Source organism: Prinia subflava, chromosome 21 (genome assembly GCF_021018805.1).
Source record: "Prinia subflava isolate CZ2003 ecotype Zambia chromosome 21, Cam_Psub_1.2, whole genome shotgun sequence".
Classification (NCBI taxonomy): Eukaryota; Metazoa; Chordata; class Aves; order Passeriformes; family Cisticolidae; genus Prinia; species Prinia subflava.
In genome coordinates this window covers 6496278-6511736 of record NC_086267.1, presented here as the reverse complement: position 1 = coordinate 6511736, position 15459 = coordinate 6496278, and the positions used below count along the sequence as shown (strand labels likewise).

Here is a 15459-nt window from a genome sequence, read left to right as displayed (position 1 = left end):
GCGCTTTTGTTCTGGGAGTCAGAGGGGGACGAGGGAGCCTGGCTGGGCTGGGGGGGCCTGAGGGACGGGGGGCTGCGGGACGGACGGGAATTGTGTGGGAAGGGGCTGGGGTGTCCATCTGGAGCGGAACAGCGGGATGTGGGAGGATGTGGCCGGGCACAGGAGAGGTCTGGACTCATCCAGGATTAATCCAGGATCCATCCTTGGTTTGTGGCCCCACGGGGTCAAGTGTCCAGTCTGGCTGTGGGGTCTCCCGAGGGACAGGGAACTGCAGGAGGGACGGGAATTCTGTGGGATGGACGGGAATTCTGTGGGAAGGGGCTGGAGTGTCCATCCGGAGCTGCAGGTGGATGGGGCCGAGCACAGGAGAAGTCTGGAGTCATTCTTGGATGTGGATCCCCAGGGTCAAGTGTCCAGTCTGGCTGTGGGGTCTCCTGAGGGACAGGGAACTGCAGGAGGGACGGGAATTGTGTGGGATGGACGGGAATTCTGTGGGAAGGACAGGAATTCTGTGGGAAGGGGCTGGAGTGTCCATGCAGAGCTGCAGGTGGATGTGGCCAAGCACAGAAGTGGTCTGGTGTCCCCGTGAGTGACCCTTGGCCAGCGGTCAGTGGTCAGTGGTGGTCAGTGTGGCCGAGGCCACCCCAAGGCCCTTTTCACCCTTCTGGGATTCTGTTCCCCGCCCCTAAAGCAGCTCCAGCAGCGCTCCCAGAGCATCCTGACCCTTTTCCCTCTTCACCTTCCCAAATGTTTAATTCCCTGTGCTGGCAAGGCGGGGATGGGAATGCACCCCTGGCCTGAGGTTAACAGGGGAATTTGGGATTTTGGGGATAAACTCGGCCCGTTCCTGTGCTGGAAGCGAAGGTGGCAGCGCCAGTCCTGCCCCCGGTGCTGAATCTGGACCTCGTGGATGTCCCCAGGGACATCCTTGGCCTTGGATTCCCTTCCAGGACCTGCCGCAGGTGGGAAAAGCACCCAGCTCTGCCCCCTGACTCTTCCTCCTGCTTCTGACCTGCGGGATTTGCATGGCTGGGGACGGGGAGAAAGAATTCCTGCCGGGATGTGGGGCAGGATCCAGCCTGGGACAGACCTGGGAGTGCCCCAGGCGGCGGAGGGGGCTCGGGGAGGAGGAAACCTTGGGGGCTGCTCCTGTTTTCCTGCTTCTAACTCGATTTCTTCTCTCCTTTTTCTCCTCCTCTGCTTTCTAAAGAACATAGGAAGCTTCTCGCCGGTAAGTGGTGGGGCTGTCACTCCAAAATAACCACCAAAAACACCAAAAAAACCACCTGAACCCCATTTTCTCCATCCACCATCAGCCCGGCTGGCTCAGTCGCTGTCACCCTCATCCCCCGGGCTGTGCCGGAGCAACGGGAGCCTCCCGAGGCGCCACCTCCGAGGCCACCGTTGCTGTTAGATCACGGTGTGGGGACCCCCGGCTGTCCCCTCCTCCCTTGTCCCCACCCCCGGGGCGGTGGCACCGTGATCTAAGAGCTCCTCCCGTAGTGCTTGCCTCATCTTCCTCTCCATCCTCAGCCTCTCTCACCTTCACCGGCGGCCTGGGGAGGGCGGGCAGGGCTCTCCCAGCTCCAACTGGGGCGAACTGGGAGGACTGGTGGGGTTGGGAGCGTCGCTTACATCCAGGGAATCCCTGCCTGGGCCTGGCTGAGGCGGGGAGCTCCGGGAATTTTGGAATTCCCTGGGGATCCTCAGGGAAAAGGGAGCGGGGTGGGGCAGGAGAGCGGGGCTGGGTTTGGGCCGGAGGAGGGCGGGGTTGGACTGGACAGAATTTGAGAATTTTCGCAGGGCGGGGTTGGACTGGACAGAATTTGGGAATTTTCGCAGGGTGGGGTTAGACTGGACAGAATTTGGGAATTTTCGCAGGGTGGGGTTAGACTGGACAGAATTTGGGAATTTTCGCAGGGTGGGGTTGGACTGGACAGAATTTGGGAATTTTCGCAGGGTGGGGTTGGACTGGCAGAATTCGGGAATTTTCGCAGGGCGGGGTTGGACTGGACAGAATTTGGGAATTTTCGCTGGGAGGGTGGCGGAACGCTGGCACGGGGTGCCCAGAGAAGGGTCCAGGGCCAGGCTGGACGGGGCTGGGCGGCCAAAGAGGCTGAGGAAAAGGGATTGAAGGATTGAAGGGATTGAAGCAGGAATTTGGGGCTGGAGCTGCTCCTCTTCCCACTTCTCTGCTCGCCCCGGGGCCTTTAGGGTCACTGCCGACCCCAGAGCGGCTTTTTGGGGTGGGGTGGGACAAAGCTGTGCCCGCTCTGCCCACGGGTGCCCGCGGAGCTGAGCAGGGGATGAAGCAGGATCGTCCCAGATTTGGGGCTGGATCTTTTCTTCTTCCCACTCTGAGCTCCTGTGCTCACCCCAAGACTTTTAGGGTCACTGCCGACCCCAGAGCGGCTTTTTGGGGCGGGATGGGGTGGGACAGAGCTGTGCCTGCTCTGCCCACGGGTGCCCGAGGAGCTGAGCAGGGGCTGAAGCAGGAGCGGAACCTCCCGGCTCTGCAGGCAGCCGGGTAAAGCCGCTGCCCCCGGATTTGCTCCCTCCGGATTTGCTCCCTCCCTCCCCGTGCCCCCGGGGCTGGGCCCCGCTGATCCCGCCGGGAATGATCCCGAGGCTGCTGGAAACGCTGCCAGGGCGCTGCACGGGGGACTCGGGGACGCCGAACTCCCCGGGAAGCCGCACGGGGAAGTTTTTCCAGGCCGACAGCATCCTCTGCTGGCTGCTGCTGCTTCCCGGGCTGCTCACGGATCCCGGGAATCCCGCCTGGCTGCCCAGGGTGACCCTGGCCGGGTGCCCGGTGATGCCACCCTGCTGCCACCGCGGGCTGGCGGCTCTCGGCTCTCCCAGAGCTGGAAAAGGGGCTGGATTCCTGGGAATGCCCTTGCTGTGCCCCCTCCAGCCCCTCTGGGCGCGATCTTGACCCCTTGGAAAGGCCCCGTTTGTCCCCCTTTGTCCCCCTTTGTCCCCGTTTTTTGTCCCTTCCCCCGTGCGGGTCCCTGGCGCTGCTCTGCCCAGCCCGGTCCGGGGCGCTGCTGCGGGCTCTGCTGCGCTCCCTCCGCAGCCAGCCCGGAGCTCCCGGCGGCAGCAGAGGCGCGGCAGGGGCGGCAGGTGGCGGTGCGAGCCCGCGGAGGAGCCGCGACACCGCCACACCGCCACACCGCCACACCGCCACACCGCGACACCGCGACACCGCCACACCGCCACACCGCCACACCGCGACACCGCGACACCGCGACACCGCCACACCGCGACACCGCCACACCGCGGCTGCCGCTGCCCCGCCCCGCTGTCGGCGCGTCGGGACAGGCGACACTCGGGGAGTTTGTCCCCGGCACTGCCCTGCTGTGCCTGACTCCTGGGAGGGGACACTCGGGGTTTGTCACCGTCCCCTCTCTCCTGGCTCAGGACAGGGGACACTCGGGGGGTTTGTCCCCGCCCCTCCCTGCTGTCCCCCTCTCCGGGCTCAGGACAGGGACACTCGGGGTTTGTCACTGTCCCCTCTCCGGGCTCAGGACAGGGGACACTCGGGGTTTGTCACCGCCCTGCTGTCCCTCTCTCCTGTCTCTGGACAGGGGACACTCTGGGTTTGTCACCGTCCCCTCTCTCCGGGCTCAGGGCAGGGGACACTCGGGGTTTGTCACCGCCCTGTTGTCCCTCTCTCCTGTCTCTGGACAGGGGACACTCTGGGTTTGTCACCGTCCCCTCTCTCCGGGCTCAGGGCAGGGGACACTCGGGGGGTTTGTCCCCGTCCCCGCCCTGCTGTCCCCTCTCCGGGCTCAGGACAGGGGACACTCGCGGTTTGTCACCGTCCCCTCTCTCCGGGCTCAGGACAGGGGACACTCAGGGTTTGTCACCGTCCCCTCTCTCCGGGCTCAGGACAGGCGACACTCAGGGTTTGTCCCCGCGGATTCAGGGGCGAGGCGGAGCCGTCAGACCCGGCCCCCATTGCCGGGGGGATCTGTGGGGTCTCTGGGGACATCGCAGTGACAACACAGAGAGCGGGCTCTGGAGAGCAGGGGAGGCTCTGGCGGGCCGGGAGAGGGGACCCGGAGTCCCCCTGGAGCTTTCCCATCCCTTTTCCGGGGATTTTTCCCTCCCTGAGAGCATCTGGAAGGCGCTGCCTGGTCCAGTGTCGGATCTGCCTGCAGACAAAGTTCCTCAAGTGGGGAAAAATCCAGAAGGGGCGGCCCTTGCCCAGCCCTCCCTGGAGCGGCGGGGTTTATTGGGAGCATTTATTGGGAGTATTTACTGGGAATGTTTACTGGGAATGGTGTGAATTAACATCGCCGTCCCTCCCCGCGCACGCCGCCCCGGCCCCGCTCCCTCCTCTCCCTTTCAGAGCTCTTCATCTCCGAGCGCTGCTCGGCGGGGAGTCAAGCTGGGTCCTGCCAAGTGTTAAATGAAATAATTAAACACCCCCTCGCTCTTCTCCCCCTCCCCGCTCCTTAACGCCGGCAATTAGCTGCGGGGAGGGGATGGGGAGCGGGAGAAGGAGCGAGCGCCTTTCGCAGGCTCCCTCCTCCTCCTCCTCCTCCTCCTCCTCCTCCTCCTCCTCCTCCTCCCCGGAGGAAGCAGCGCACGGCTCTGCAGGCGCTGGGTGCTGTCAGATAAATCCCAATTATCTCCCTGCCAAACGGGATTAGCGCGGAATCAGCCTGGCAACAGCAGGAGCTGCTGCCTGAGGAGGGGGTGATTGACAGCTGCCAATCACCTCCCAAAGCAGCGCTGGTTTTGGGCCGGGAGGCGGAACCCGGGAGGGAGGGATGGGGAGGAATTTCAGCTCAGGCTGCTGCTGTCACTGCCCAAGGGCTGGGAGGGTCACGCTGCTCCTGGGGCGTGGATGACCCCTACCTCCTGCCCTCCCCTCCCGGCCCATTCTGTCCTCTCCTGTCCCATCCTGTCCTCTCCTGTCCCATCCTGTCCCATCCCCGTCCCCTCCTATCCCATCCCCGTCCCATCCCTGTCCCCTCCTGTCCCAACCCCGGCCCCTCCCGGCCCATCCCTGTCCCATCCCTGTCCCCTCCTGTCCCCTCCTGTCCCCTCCTGTCCCATCCCTGTCCCCTCCTGTCCCCTCCTGTCCCATCCCCGTCCCCTCCTGTCCCCTCCTGTCCCATCCCCGTCCCCTCCTGTCACCTCCCGCCCCCTCCCGCCCCCTCCTGTCCCCTCCCGTCCCCTCCTGTCCCCTCCCCTCCCCTCCGGGTTTCAGAGCCGCCCCAGCGCTGCAGGCTGGGCCCGGGGCTGGGCTGGGATCGATTCCCGCAGGGAGCGGCGCCGTTCGCTCCTCGCGGTTTTCACATGCAAATCAGGGGCACAGGCGGCACAGGCGACACAGGCGTCTCTTTCTCCGCGGGCTGTGTCCCCTGCGGCCACCGCGGGGCCGCCTCGGGGGATCTGAGCCGCCTTTGTGTCCCGGAGGCTCCGGCGCGGCCAGAGCGCTCCTGATCCCCGCACAAACACACGGGGAGGGTTCGGGGTGGGACCCGGCGGTCAGAGCATCCCTCGGCCCTGGTGATGCCTCAGTTTTATCTTTGGTGTATTTTTGGGGTGGGACCCGGCGGTCAGAGCGTCCCTCGGCCCTGGCGATGCCTCAGTTTTATCTTTGATGTATTTTTGGGGTGGGACCCGGCGGTCAGAGCGTCCCTCGGCCCCGGTGATGCCTCAGTTTTATCTTTGGTGTATTTTTGGGGTGGGACCCGACACCCAGAGCATCCCTCGGCCCTGGTGATGCCTCAGTTTTATCTTTGGTGTATTTTTGGGGTGGGACCCGGCGGTCAGAGCGTCCCTCGGCCCTGGTGATGCCGTAATTTTATCTTTGGTGTATTTTTGGGGTGGGACCCGGAGCATCCCTGGGCCCTGGTGATGCCTCAGTTTTATTTTTGGTGTATTTTTGGGGTGGGACCCGGCGGTCAGAGCGTCCCTCGGCCCTGGTGATGCCTCAGTTTTATCTTTGATGTATTTTTGGGGTGGGACCCAATGGTCAGAGCATCCCTCGGCCCTGGTGATGCCTCAGTTTTATCTTTGGTGTATTTTTGGGATGGGACCCAATGGTCAGAGCATCCCTCGGCCCTGGTGATGCCGTAATTTTATCTTTGGTGTATTTTTGGGGTGGGACCCGGCAGCCAGAGCATCCCTCGGCCCTGGTGATGCCTCAGTTTTATCTTTGGTGTATTTTTGGGGTGGGACCTGACACCCAGAGCATCCCTCGGTCCCGGTGATGCCTCAGTTTTATCTTTGGTGTATTTTTGGGGTGGGACCCGGCGGTCAGAGCATCCCTTGGCCCTGGTGATGCTGTAATTTTATCTTTGATGTATTTTTGGGGTGGGACACGATGGTCAGAGCATCCCTCGGCCCTGGTGATGCCGTAATTTTATCTTTGATGTATTTTTGGGGTGGGACCCGGCAGCCAGAGCATCCCTGGGCCCTGGTGATGCCTCAGTTTTATCTTTGGTGTATTTTTGGGGTGGGACCCGGCGGTCAGAGCATCCCTCGGCCCTGGCGATGCCTCAGTTTTATCTTTGGTGTATTCCAGGCTCTGAGCTCAGTCAGGGTCACTCAGCTCTGCTCAGAGCAGGGACACAAAACGTCTCCCCCTTCTCGTGAGACTGGAAATGGAATGAAATCTTTTAAATCGCCTCTCGAGAGCCCCTCTGTGGGTCAGAAAAAGGGGTTTTCTGCACACCAAGGACAACTGGGACAAATTTCAGGCCCAAAAGCACAAACAGGGGTGGCTGAGGGGAGGAACAGGAAGGGATGGGACCCCAAAACCTGCAGCTGGAATTGGACAATTACAGGGGAGGGGAATTTGGCAGGAATTTGGCACCTGTGTCCCGGGAAGGATGGAGGAGCTGGGATGGGAAAGATGCAGGAGAAGGCCCTGGAAGGATACAGGAGGCACTGGGAGGGTGCAGGAGGGGGCACTGGAGAGTGCAGGGGGCACTGGGAAGATACAGAAGGCCCTGGAAGGATACAGGAGGCACTGGGAGAGTGCAGGAGAAGGCACTGGGAGGGTACAGGAGGCACTGGGAGGGTGCAGGAAGGGGCACTGGGAGGGTACAGGAGAAGGCACTGGGAGGGTACAGGAGGCACTGGAAGGATACAGGAGGCACTGGAGGGTGCAGGGGGCACTGGGAGGGTGCAGGACAAGGCACTGGGAGGGTGCAGGAGAAGGCACTGGGAGGGTGCAGGGGGCACTGGGAGGGTACAGGAGGCACTGGGAGGGTACAGGAGGCACTGGGAGGGTACAGGAGGCACTGGAGGGTGCAGGGGGCACTGGGAGGGTACAGGAGAAGGCACTGGGAGGGTGCAGGAAGGGGCACTGGGAGGGTGCAGGGGGCACTGGGAGGGTGCAGGACAAGGCACTGGAGGGTGCAGAGCAGCAGAATCACGCAGGGAGCAGGGCAGGTTTAAAGAGGAGCAATCCCCAGGACATCACCTGGGTTTTCCCCCTCCTTTCTCTGCTTTTCTCCTCCCTTGGAACTGCACAGAGGAGCAGGGGGGGCTCCGTGGCGTGGCTGGGGGGCAACCTGTGCCCACCCCACCCCTCTGCGGGCTCCAGGGGTGCCCTAAAGGAGCACCCGGTGTCCCCTGCGTGTCCCCGTGGGTGGCCCCCGGGATGTTCGTGTCCCTGGGGCTGCGGGAGGGTTGCCAAGGTGAGGGAAGGATCCTTGGGAGGCCTGGGAGGGGAACCTGCCCCTGGCAAAGGTGGTTTTTTTTTTTTCTCCCAAGCCTTTTGGAGGAGCGGGAAGCAGGAATCCCGTGGGAAGCAGGAATCCCGTGGGAAGCAGGAATCCCGTGGGAAGCAGGAATTCGGAGCAGCTCCCCCTCGGTGGAGCCACGGCCCCCAGACACCCCAGAGGGAGGGGGGCGGCTCCTGGATCCGTGTGGGGGCTGCAGGAGGGGGCTGAGCTCCCCTCCCCTCCTGGAGAGGGCAGGAACCGCCCCTCACGGAGCCTCCCCCAGCCCTCCCAGCGCCCCCTGCCCTGTGAGGGGCTGGAGGGCCCTCGAGGGACAGGGGAGACCCCCAGGAGTGCCCCAGCCCCGTTCTTTGGGTGGTGACCCTGCCCCCGGAGTGGCAGAGCCGCTGTGACCCCCTTGGGGGGTTCTCTTGCATCCCCCGGAGCTGCCCCTGGCCAGGAGAGCTCGGCCGGGGTGGCTCAGAAGGGACCCAGCAGCTCCTGGTGCCCCAAAAATGCCATCCCAGAGCCAGGGGAGGAAAAAGGGAGGTGGTGGGCCCTGGTGTTGTGCCAGGGACGCATCCTGGCAGCGCCCCCACCCCGGGGAGAGCAGCGAGAGCTCCTGGGTTTGTGTCTCGGCCCCGGGGATCCCTGCCCGGGCTCTCACCCCATTGTTGGACCTCTGCTCGTGGCCCTGACCCCGCTCTGCCGGCGGCACCGGCCCGGGGAAGGGCGGGAGCCGCGGGGAGGGAGCGCTGCCATCCCCGCTCCCTTTTCCTGCTGCTCCTGGGGACGCTGCGCCCGGCCCGAGCCCCTCCCGCGCCGAAAACGCCCGGAAAAACAATAATAACCGGGTTTGGGGTTTTTTTGCTGCTCTTCCCGTGGCTCCGCCGTCCCCGGGGGTCTCTCGGGGAGGGGGGTGGGCGATACCGGCAGAGGAGCGAGCGCTCTCCCCGCCCCCCGGCGGCTCGGAAGGGCTGGGCCGAGCCGAGCCCCCACCCCCTCCCACCCTTCCCTGCACATCCCGGGGGGTCCTGGGGGGGTCCCCCCGCCCTGCCCTGCGCTGCCGGAGGCGGGGAGGGCGCGGCTGCTGCGCGCCCCCCGCTCTTTGTCCGCGCCGCGCCCCTGCGCCCCCGCTCCCCTTTGTTGGCGGCCGAGCGCTCGGAGGGGCTCGCCGCGCTCCCCCGCCCCTCGCCGGGGTCGAGCCGAGGGGCGGAGGGAGGGAGGGATGGAGGGAGGGGGGAGGCTCCGGGGCGTGGGGAGGGCGCTCCGGGCTCGCTCCGCGCTGCCGCTCCCTTGTCTGATGCTGCGCGGCGCCTTCCCCGCGCGGGGGGCGCACGGAGACCACCGGCATTAAGGATCCAGCGTCCCACCCGTCCGTCCATCCGTCCGTCCGTCCGTCCGTGCGTCCTCCCGGCGCGGCCGCCGCTCCATGCCGGGCTCCGGGCGGAGCTGCGATCCCGCCGGGCGGCTCCGGCATGTCCGAGCGGCGTGAGGCGGGCACGGGCCCGCTCCGCCCGGCGTGCCCGTGCCCGGTGGGCCCGGCCGGGCCCCCTCCCGCCGGCCCGAGGCTCGGGGAGGTGCAGGGGAGCCGGCGCTGGGCTCGGCTGGGCAGGGGCGGAGAGGGGATGGAGCCGGCGCGGAGCTGAGAGGAGCCTGCGAGGGCGAGAGGGAGCGGCTGCCTCCGGCTGGAGCGGGGCGCGACTGAGCTGCGCCTCGGGCTGCTCCCGGAATTTTGGGCTGCTCGCGGAATTTTGGGCTGCCCCCGGAATTTGGGGCTGCTCCCGGAATTTTGGGCTTCTCTCGGAATTTCGGACTGCCCCCGGAATTTTGGACTGCCCCCGGAATTTTGGATTGCCCCCGGAATTTTGGACTGCTCCTGAAATCCTTAGGCTGCCCCCGGCATCCTTAGGCTGCTCCTGGAATCCTTGAGCTGCTCCTGGAATTTTGGGCTTCTCCCGGAATCCTTAGGCTGCTCCCGAATTTTGGGCTTCTCTCGGAATTTTGGGCTGCTCCCGGAGTCCTTGGACTGCTCCTGGAATCGTCGGGCTGATCCCGGAATTTTGGGCTTCTCCTGGAATCTTTGGGCTGCCCCCATAATTTTGGGCTTCTCGTGGAATTTTGGGCTTTTCCCGGGATTTTGGGCTTTTCCCGGGATTTTGGGCTGCTCCCAGCTGCGAGGACCGCGGGAGGGTCAGGGCTGCAGGAGCCGCTGGACAGCTCCGCGCTCCCGCAGCGAGGCCGGCGCGGATGCGAGAGAGAGAAAGAATATCCTGAGGATCTGAGAGAGAGAATATCCCGAGGATCTGGGAGAATATCCCGAGGATCTGGGAATATCCCGAGGATCTGGGAGAGAGAATATCCCGGAGGATCTGACAGAATATCCCGGAGGATCTGGGAATATCCCGGAGGATCTGAGAGAATATCCCGGAGGATCTGAGAGAATATCCCGAGGATCTGGGAGTGAGAATATCCCGAGGATCTGAGAATATCCCGGAGGACAGGGCCATTCCCGAGCCTGGCAGCGCTCCGTGCTGTCGCTGTCGCTGTCCCAGCTCTGTCACCGCTGTGACATCCCCACCGCCGCCACCTGCTCGTCCTGCCGGGCTCCGCCGCGGATTTGGAGCGCTCGCTCGGCGCCGGGGTTTTTGTTCTCTCCCTGCGTGGATCGACCCCCGGCGGGCTGGGCCGGGGGCTGGCTGAGTCCCTGCGTGCCCGAGGCTGTCCCCAGGCTGTCCCCAGGCTGTCCCCAGGCTGTCCCCTGTGCCATGGCACCGCCGGCCACAAACCCCTGAAGGTGCCCCCAGCCAGGCGGGATGGGACCCTCCGGGAAAACTTAAAACTGCCGGGAACACGCGTGGGGCCAGGGCGGGGATCCATGCGAGCCCGGCGGGCGGCAGGGCGGTGACAGCCCGGCGGGCAGGGCGGTGACAGCCCGGAGGACAGGCGGTGACAGCCCGGCATGACAGCGTGCCAGCACCCCATGGCGCCCGCGGCGCTGGAGCGGGACCGGCTGTACCAGCACAAGGTGTCCCTGGTGGTTCGGTACTTCATGATCCCCTGCAACATCTGCCTCATCCTGCTGGCCACCTCCACGCTGGGCTTCGCCGTGCTGCTCTTCCTCAATAACTGTGCGTGTCCCTGCCGGGGCAGGGCGGGGTTTGGGGGTTCCAGCTCGGCTCTTTCAGGATGGGTTTGGGGGTTGGGAGTTCCCCGTGTGGTTCTGCCCCATTTTCCCCGGTGGGAAGGGGGAGCGGGGCTGTGGAGGCGGCTCCCACCTGCTGCTGCTGCTGCTGCCAGCAGGCAAATCCCAAATCCTGGAGGTGATCCAGGGAGGGGCTGGGAAGGGTTTGGTGGCAGGAGATGATCCAGGGGGATGTGGATTTGGGAAGGGCTGATGGGGGTCAGGAGATCCAAGGAGATGTGAGGCTTTGGGAACGTCTGGTGGGGGTGATGATCCAGGGGGATGTGGATTTGGGAAGGAGATGGTGGCAGGAGATGATCCCGAGGGTGTGTGAGGATTTGGGAAGGGCTGATGGCAGGAGATGATCCAGGGGGATGTGAGGCTTTGGGGAGGGCGAGGGGTCAGGAGATCCAGGGTGATTTGAGGCTTTGGGAACGTCTGGTGGGGGTGATGATCCAGGGGGATGTGGATTTGGGAAAGGCTGGTGGGGGTCAGGAGATCCAGGAGATCTGAAGGTTTGGGAAGGGTTTGGTGGCAGGAGATGATCCAGGATGTGAGGATTTGGGAAAGGCTGGTGGGGGTCAGGAGATCCAGAGAGATGTGGATTTGGGAAGAGTTTGGTGGCAGGAGGCAATCCCGAGGGGATGTGAGGGTTTGGGAAGGGCTGGGGTCAGGAGATCCAGGGTGATTTGAGGGTTTGGGAAGGGTTTGGTGGCAGGAAATGATCCCAGGAGATGTGAGGATTTGGGAAGGGCTGATGGCAGGAGATCCAGGGAGATCTGAAGGTTTGGGAAGGGCAGATGAGCGTGATGATCCAGGGGGATGTGAATTTGGGAAGGAGATGGTGGCAGGAGATGATCCCGAGGGTGTGTGAGGGTTTGGGAAGGGCTGGTGGGGGTCAGGAGATCCAGGGGGATGTGGATTTGGGAAGGAGATGGTGGCAGGAGATGATCTGAGGGGATGTGAGGGTTTGGGAAGGGTGCAGAACAGGGCCCCTGTGCCCAGGGTGTGCTTGGGGACAGGGGGAGCTTCACCTGGGCTGGCCTTTTCCTCCGGGAAAACAAGGAATGGCCTTTCCCTCAGGGAAAAAAGGGAATGGCCTTTCCATCAGGGTAAAAAAGAGAATGGCCTTTCCCTCAGGGAAGAAGGGAATGGAAAAAAAGTCTCCTGGCCCTCAGATGTGTTTGTGGCTTCTCCCTGAGGCCTGCAGCACATCCCTGAGGGTGAGGAGGATGAGGAGGGACGCAGGACCCCTCTGGGTGAGGAGGGAGGGCAGGGGTCCCCCAGTGCTCCCGGGGGTCCTGCCCTGGCCGAGGGGTTCTGCTGCTCCCCATTCCCAGGAAACCTTGGAGCCCCAGAAATGAGGGAAATGAGGCCCCCGGGCTGCTCCAGGATCCCTGCTCTGAGGAATCAGCAAAATGAGTTTTTGGATTGGGGGTTGTTGGTTTGGTTTGTTTGGGGTTTTGGTGGGGATTTTTTGTTTGCTTGGTATTTTGTTTTGGGTTTTTTGTTTTGGGTTTTTTGTTTTGGTTTTTTTGTTGGGTTTTTTAATTTTTTGGGGGGTTTTTTTGGGTTTTTTTTGGGGGTTTTGATGGGTTTTTTGTTTGCTTGGTGTTTTGTTTTGGGGCTTTTGTTTTGGGTTTTTGTTTGTTTGTTTGTTTGGGTTTTTGGTGGGTTTTTTGTTTGTTTGGTGTTTTGTTTTGGGTGTTTTTGGTTTGGTTTTTTTCCCCCCTGAGGTTTGCTGTTAATCTGATCCCTGGCGCAGCCGGGGTGGGTCGGTCCCACCCTTGGGTGTGGGTGCCCCCAGGTGTTCCTGTCCCCTCCTGCCCGCTCAGCTGACGATTTTCCACCACCCAGCGCTGCCTTTGCCCTGCCCAGCCCCGGGAACGCCCCCGGAGGGCAGGCAAACCCTGCAGCCCGGCCCGGGGCTGTGCAGCCCCTCCTGGGGGAGCAGGGCTGGGGAACAAACCCCGGAGAGCTCGGGGAGACCTCCGGGAGCAGGGCTGGGGAACAAACCCCGGAGAGCTCGGGGGGACCTCCGGGAGCAGGGCTGGGGAACAAACCCCGGAGAGCTCGGGGGGACCTCCGGGAGCAGGGCTGGGGAACAAACCCCGGAGAGCTCGGGGGGACCTCCGGGAGCAGGGCTGGGCGATGGAGCCTGGGCTGGGCTGGGCGATGGAGCCTGGGCTGGGCTTGTCTCTGCCCCAGCCCGGCCCCGCTGCCCTGGCCCCGTCCCAAATCCCGGTTTTTGGGTGGTTCCCGTTCAGCAGGGGAGGGGTTTTGGAGCCTGAGTGCTGGATGAGGTCCCTGAGCACAGGGGGGTGGCAGGGGAGCCCTGCTTGGTCACACCCGGGGCACCCTGCTGTCCCTTCCTCCCCCTTTGTGGGGCTGGATCCTGGCCAGGTGTGAGTTTGGGGTGACCCCTGGGCCTCAGGTGTGAGTTTGGGGTGACCCCTGGTGCTCAGGTGTGAGTTTGGGGGTGAATCCTGGTGCTCAGGTGTGAGTTTGGGGTGATCCACAGGCCTCAGGTGTGACCCCTGGGCCTCAGGTGTGAGTTTGGGCTGATCCCTGGTGCTCAGGTGTGAGTTTGGGGTGACCCCTGGGCCTCAGGTGTGAGTTTGGGGGGATCCCTGTGCCTCAGGTGTGACTTTGGGGTGAATCCTGGGCCTCAGGTGTGAGTTTGGGGTGATCCCTGTGCCTCAGGTGTGACTTTGGGGTGATCCCTGTGCCTCAGGTGTGACTTTGGGGTGACCCCTGGTGCTCAGGTGTGAGTTTGGGGTGACCCCTGGGCCTCAGGTGTGAGTTTAGGGTGACCCCTGCGCCTCAGGTGTGAGTTTGGGGGTGACCCCTGGTGCTCAGGTGTGAGTTTGGGGTGACCCCTGGTGCTCAGGTGTGAGTTTGGGGTGATCCCTGGGCCTCAGGTGTGAGTTTGGGGATGACCCCTGGGCCTCAGGTGTGAGTTTGGGCTGATCCCTGCGCCTCAGGTGTGAGTTTGGGGTGATCCCTGCGCCTCAGGTGTGAGTTTGGGCTGATCCCTGGTGCTCAGGTGTGAGTTTGGGGTGATCCCTGGTGCTCAGGTGTGAGTTTGGGGTGATCCCTGGGCCTCAGGTGTGAGTTTGGGGGTGACCCCTGGGCCTCAGGTGTGAGTTTGGGCTGATCCCTGCGCCTCAGGTGTGAGTTTGGGGTGACCCCTGGCCCTCAGGTGTGAGTTTGGGCTGATCCCTGGGCCTCAGGTGTGAGTTTGGGCTGATCCCTGGGCCTCAGGTGTGAGTTTGGGGGTGATCCCTGTGCCTCAGGTGTGAGTTTGGGGGTGATCCCTGTGCCTCAGGTGTGAGTTTGGGGGTGACCCCTGTGCCTCAGGTGTGAGTTTGGGGTGATCCCCGGGCCTCAGGTGTGAGTTTGGGCTGATCCCTGGTGCTCAGGTGTGAGTTTGGGGTGATCCCTGTGCCTCAGGTGTGAGTTTGGGGTGATCCCTGGTCCTCAGGTGTGAGTTTGGGGTGATCCCTGTGCCTCAGGTGTGAGTTTGGGGTGATCCCTGTGCCTCAGGTGTGAGTTTGGGGGTGACCCCTGGTGCTCAGGTGTGAGTTTGGGGTGATCCCTGGTGCTCAGGTGTGAGTTTGGGGGTGACCCCTGGGCCTCAGGTGTGAGTTTGGGGCCTCACAGCCCCCGGGAGATGGGGCAGGGCAGGCTGAGGCCGATCCCAGCCCTGCCGGAGACGCTCCCTCCGTTCCCAGAGCAGCTCCTGGCATTCCTGGCTCCTCCTGGGAGCCAAACCCGGCTGAACCCGGTCCCCAGAGGGGTTTGGGGGCTTGGGGAGGGGAGGGCAGCCCGAGGCAGCTCCGTGGTTTTTGTTTTCTTGCAGACAAACCCAACAGTTACTTCACGCAGACGCCGCCGACGCCGCGGGATGGTGAGTGCAGGGCTGGGGGGCCTGGGGACAGGGGGGGCCTGGGGACAGGGGGGGCCTGGGGACAGGGGGGGCCTGGGGACAGGGGGGACCTGGGGACAGGGGGGGCTTGGGGACAGGGGGGGCTTGGGGACAGGAGTGCCTGGGGACAGGGGGGGCCTGGGGACAGGGGGGGACAGGGGCAGCCTCTCCTGGGCCAGTCTTTCCCTCTGGAAAAAAAGGGAATAGCTTTTCCCTCAGGGAAAATGGGAATGGCTTTTTCCTCTGGAAAAAAAAGGGGAATGGCTTTTTCCTCTGGAAAAAGGGGAATGGCTTTTCCCTCAGGGAAAAAAGGGGAATGGCTTTTCCCTCAGGGAAAATGGGAATGGTCTTTCCCTCTGGAAAAAAAGGGAATGGCCTTTTCCTCAGGAAAAAAGGGAATGGCCTTTTCTTCAGGAAAAATGGGAATGGCCTTTCCCTCAGGGAAAAAAAGGGAATGGCCTTTCCCTCAGGCCAGGGAAAAAGGGGAATGGCTTTTTCCTCAGGGAAAAAGGGAATAGCTTTTCCCTCTGGAAAAAGGGGAATGGCTTTTCCCCCAGGGAAAATGGGAATGGCCTTTTCTTCAGGCCAGGGAAAAAGGGAATGGCCTTTTTCTCTGGAAAAGTGGGAATGGCCTTTTCCTCTGGAAAAATGGGAATGGC

The 15459-nt window shown here is 63.2% G+C and overlaps 1 protein-coding gene across 3 annotated transcripts in view; it reads left to right on the top strand.

Moving 5' to 3' along the window:
* AGRN (agrin) overlaps positions 1-15459 on the top strand; it is a 100751-nt gene that overhangs the window by 22081 nt on the left and 63211 nt on the right. For 2 of the 3 annotated variants that reach the window (XR_010082820.1, XM_063417333.1), the window contains exons 3-4: positions 1211-1231; positions 14735-14782. Coding sequence is in view for 1 of the 3 variants with exons in the window: in XM_063417333.1 (XP_063273403.1) it covers positions 1211-1231; positions 14735-14782 (69 nt within the window). In the remaining 2 variants the exon portion in view is untranslated. The remainder of the gene's footprint in view (positions 1-1210; positions 1232-14734; positions 14783-15459) is intronic. The other variant, XR_010082821.1, reaches the window with a different exon arrangement.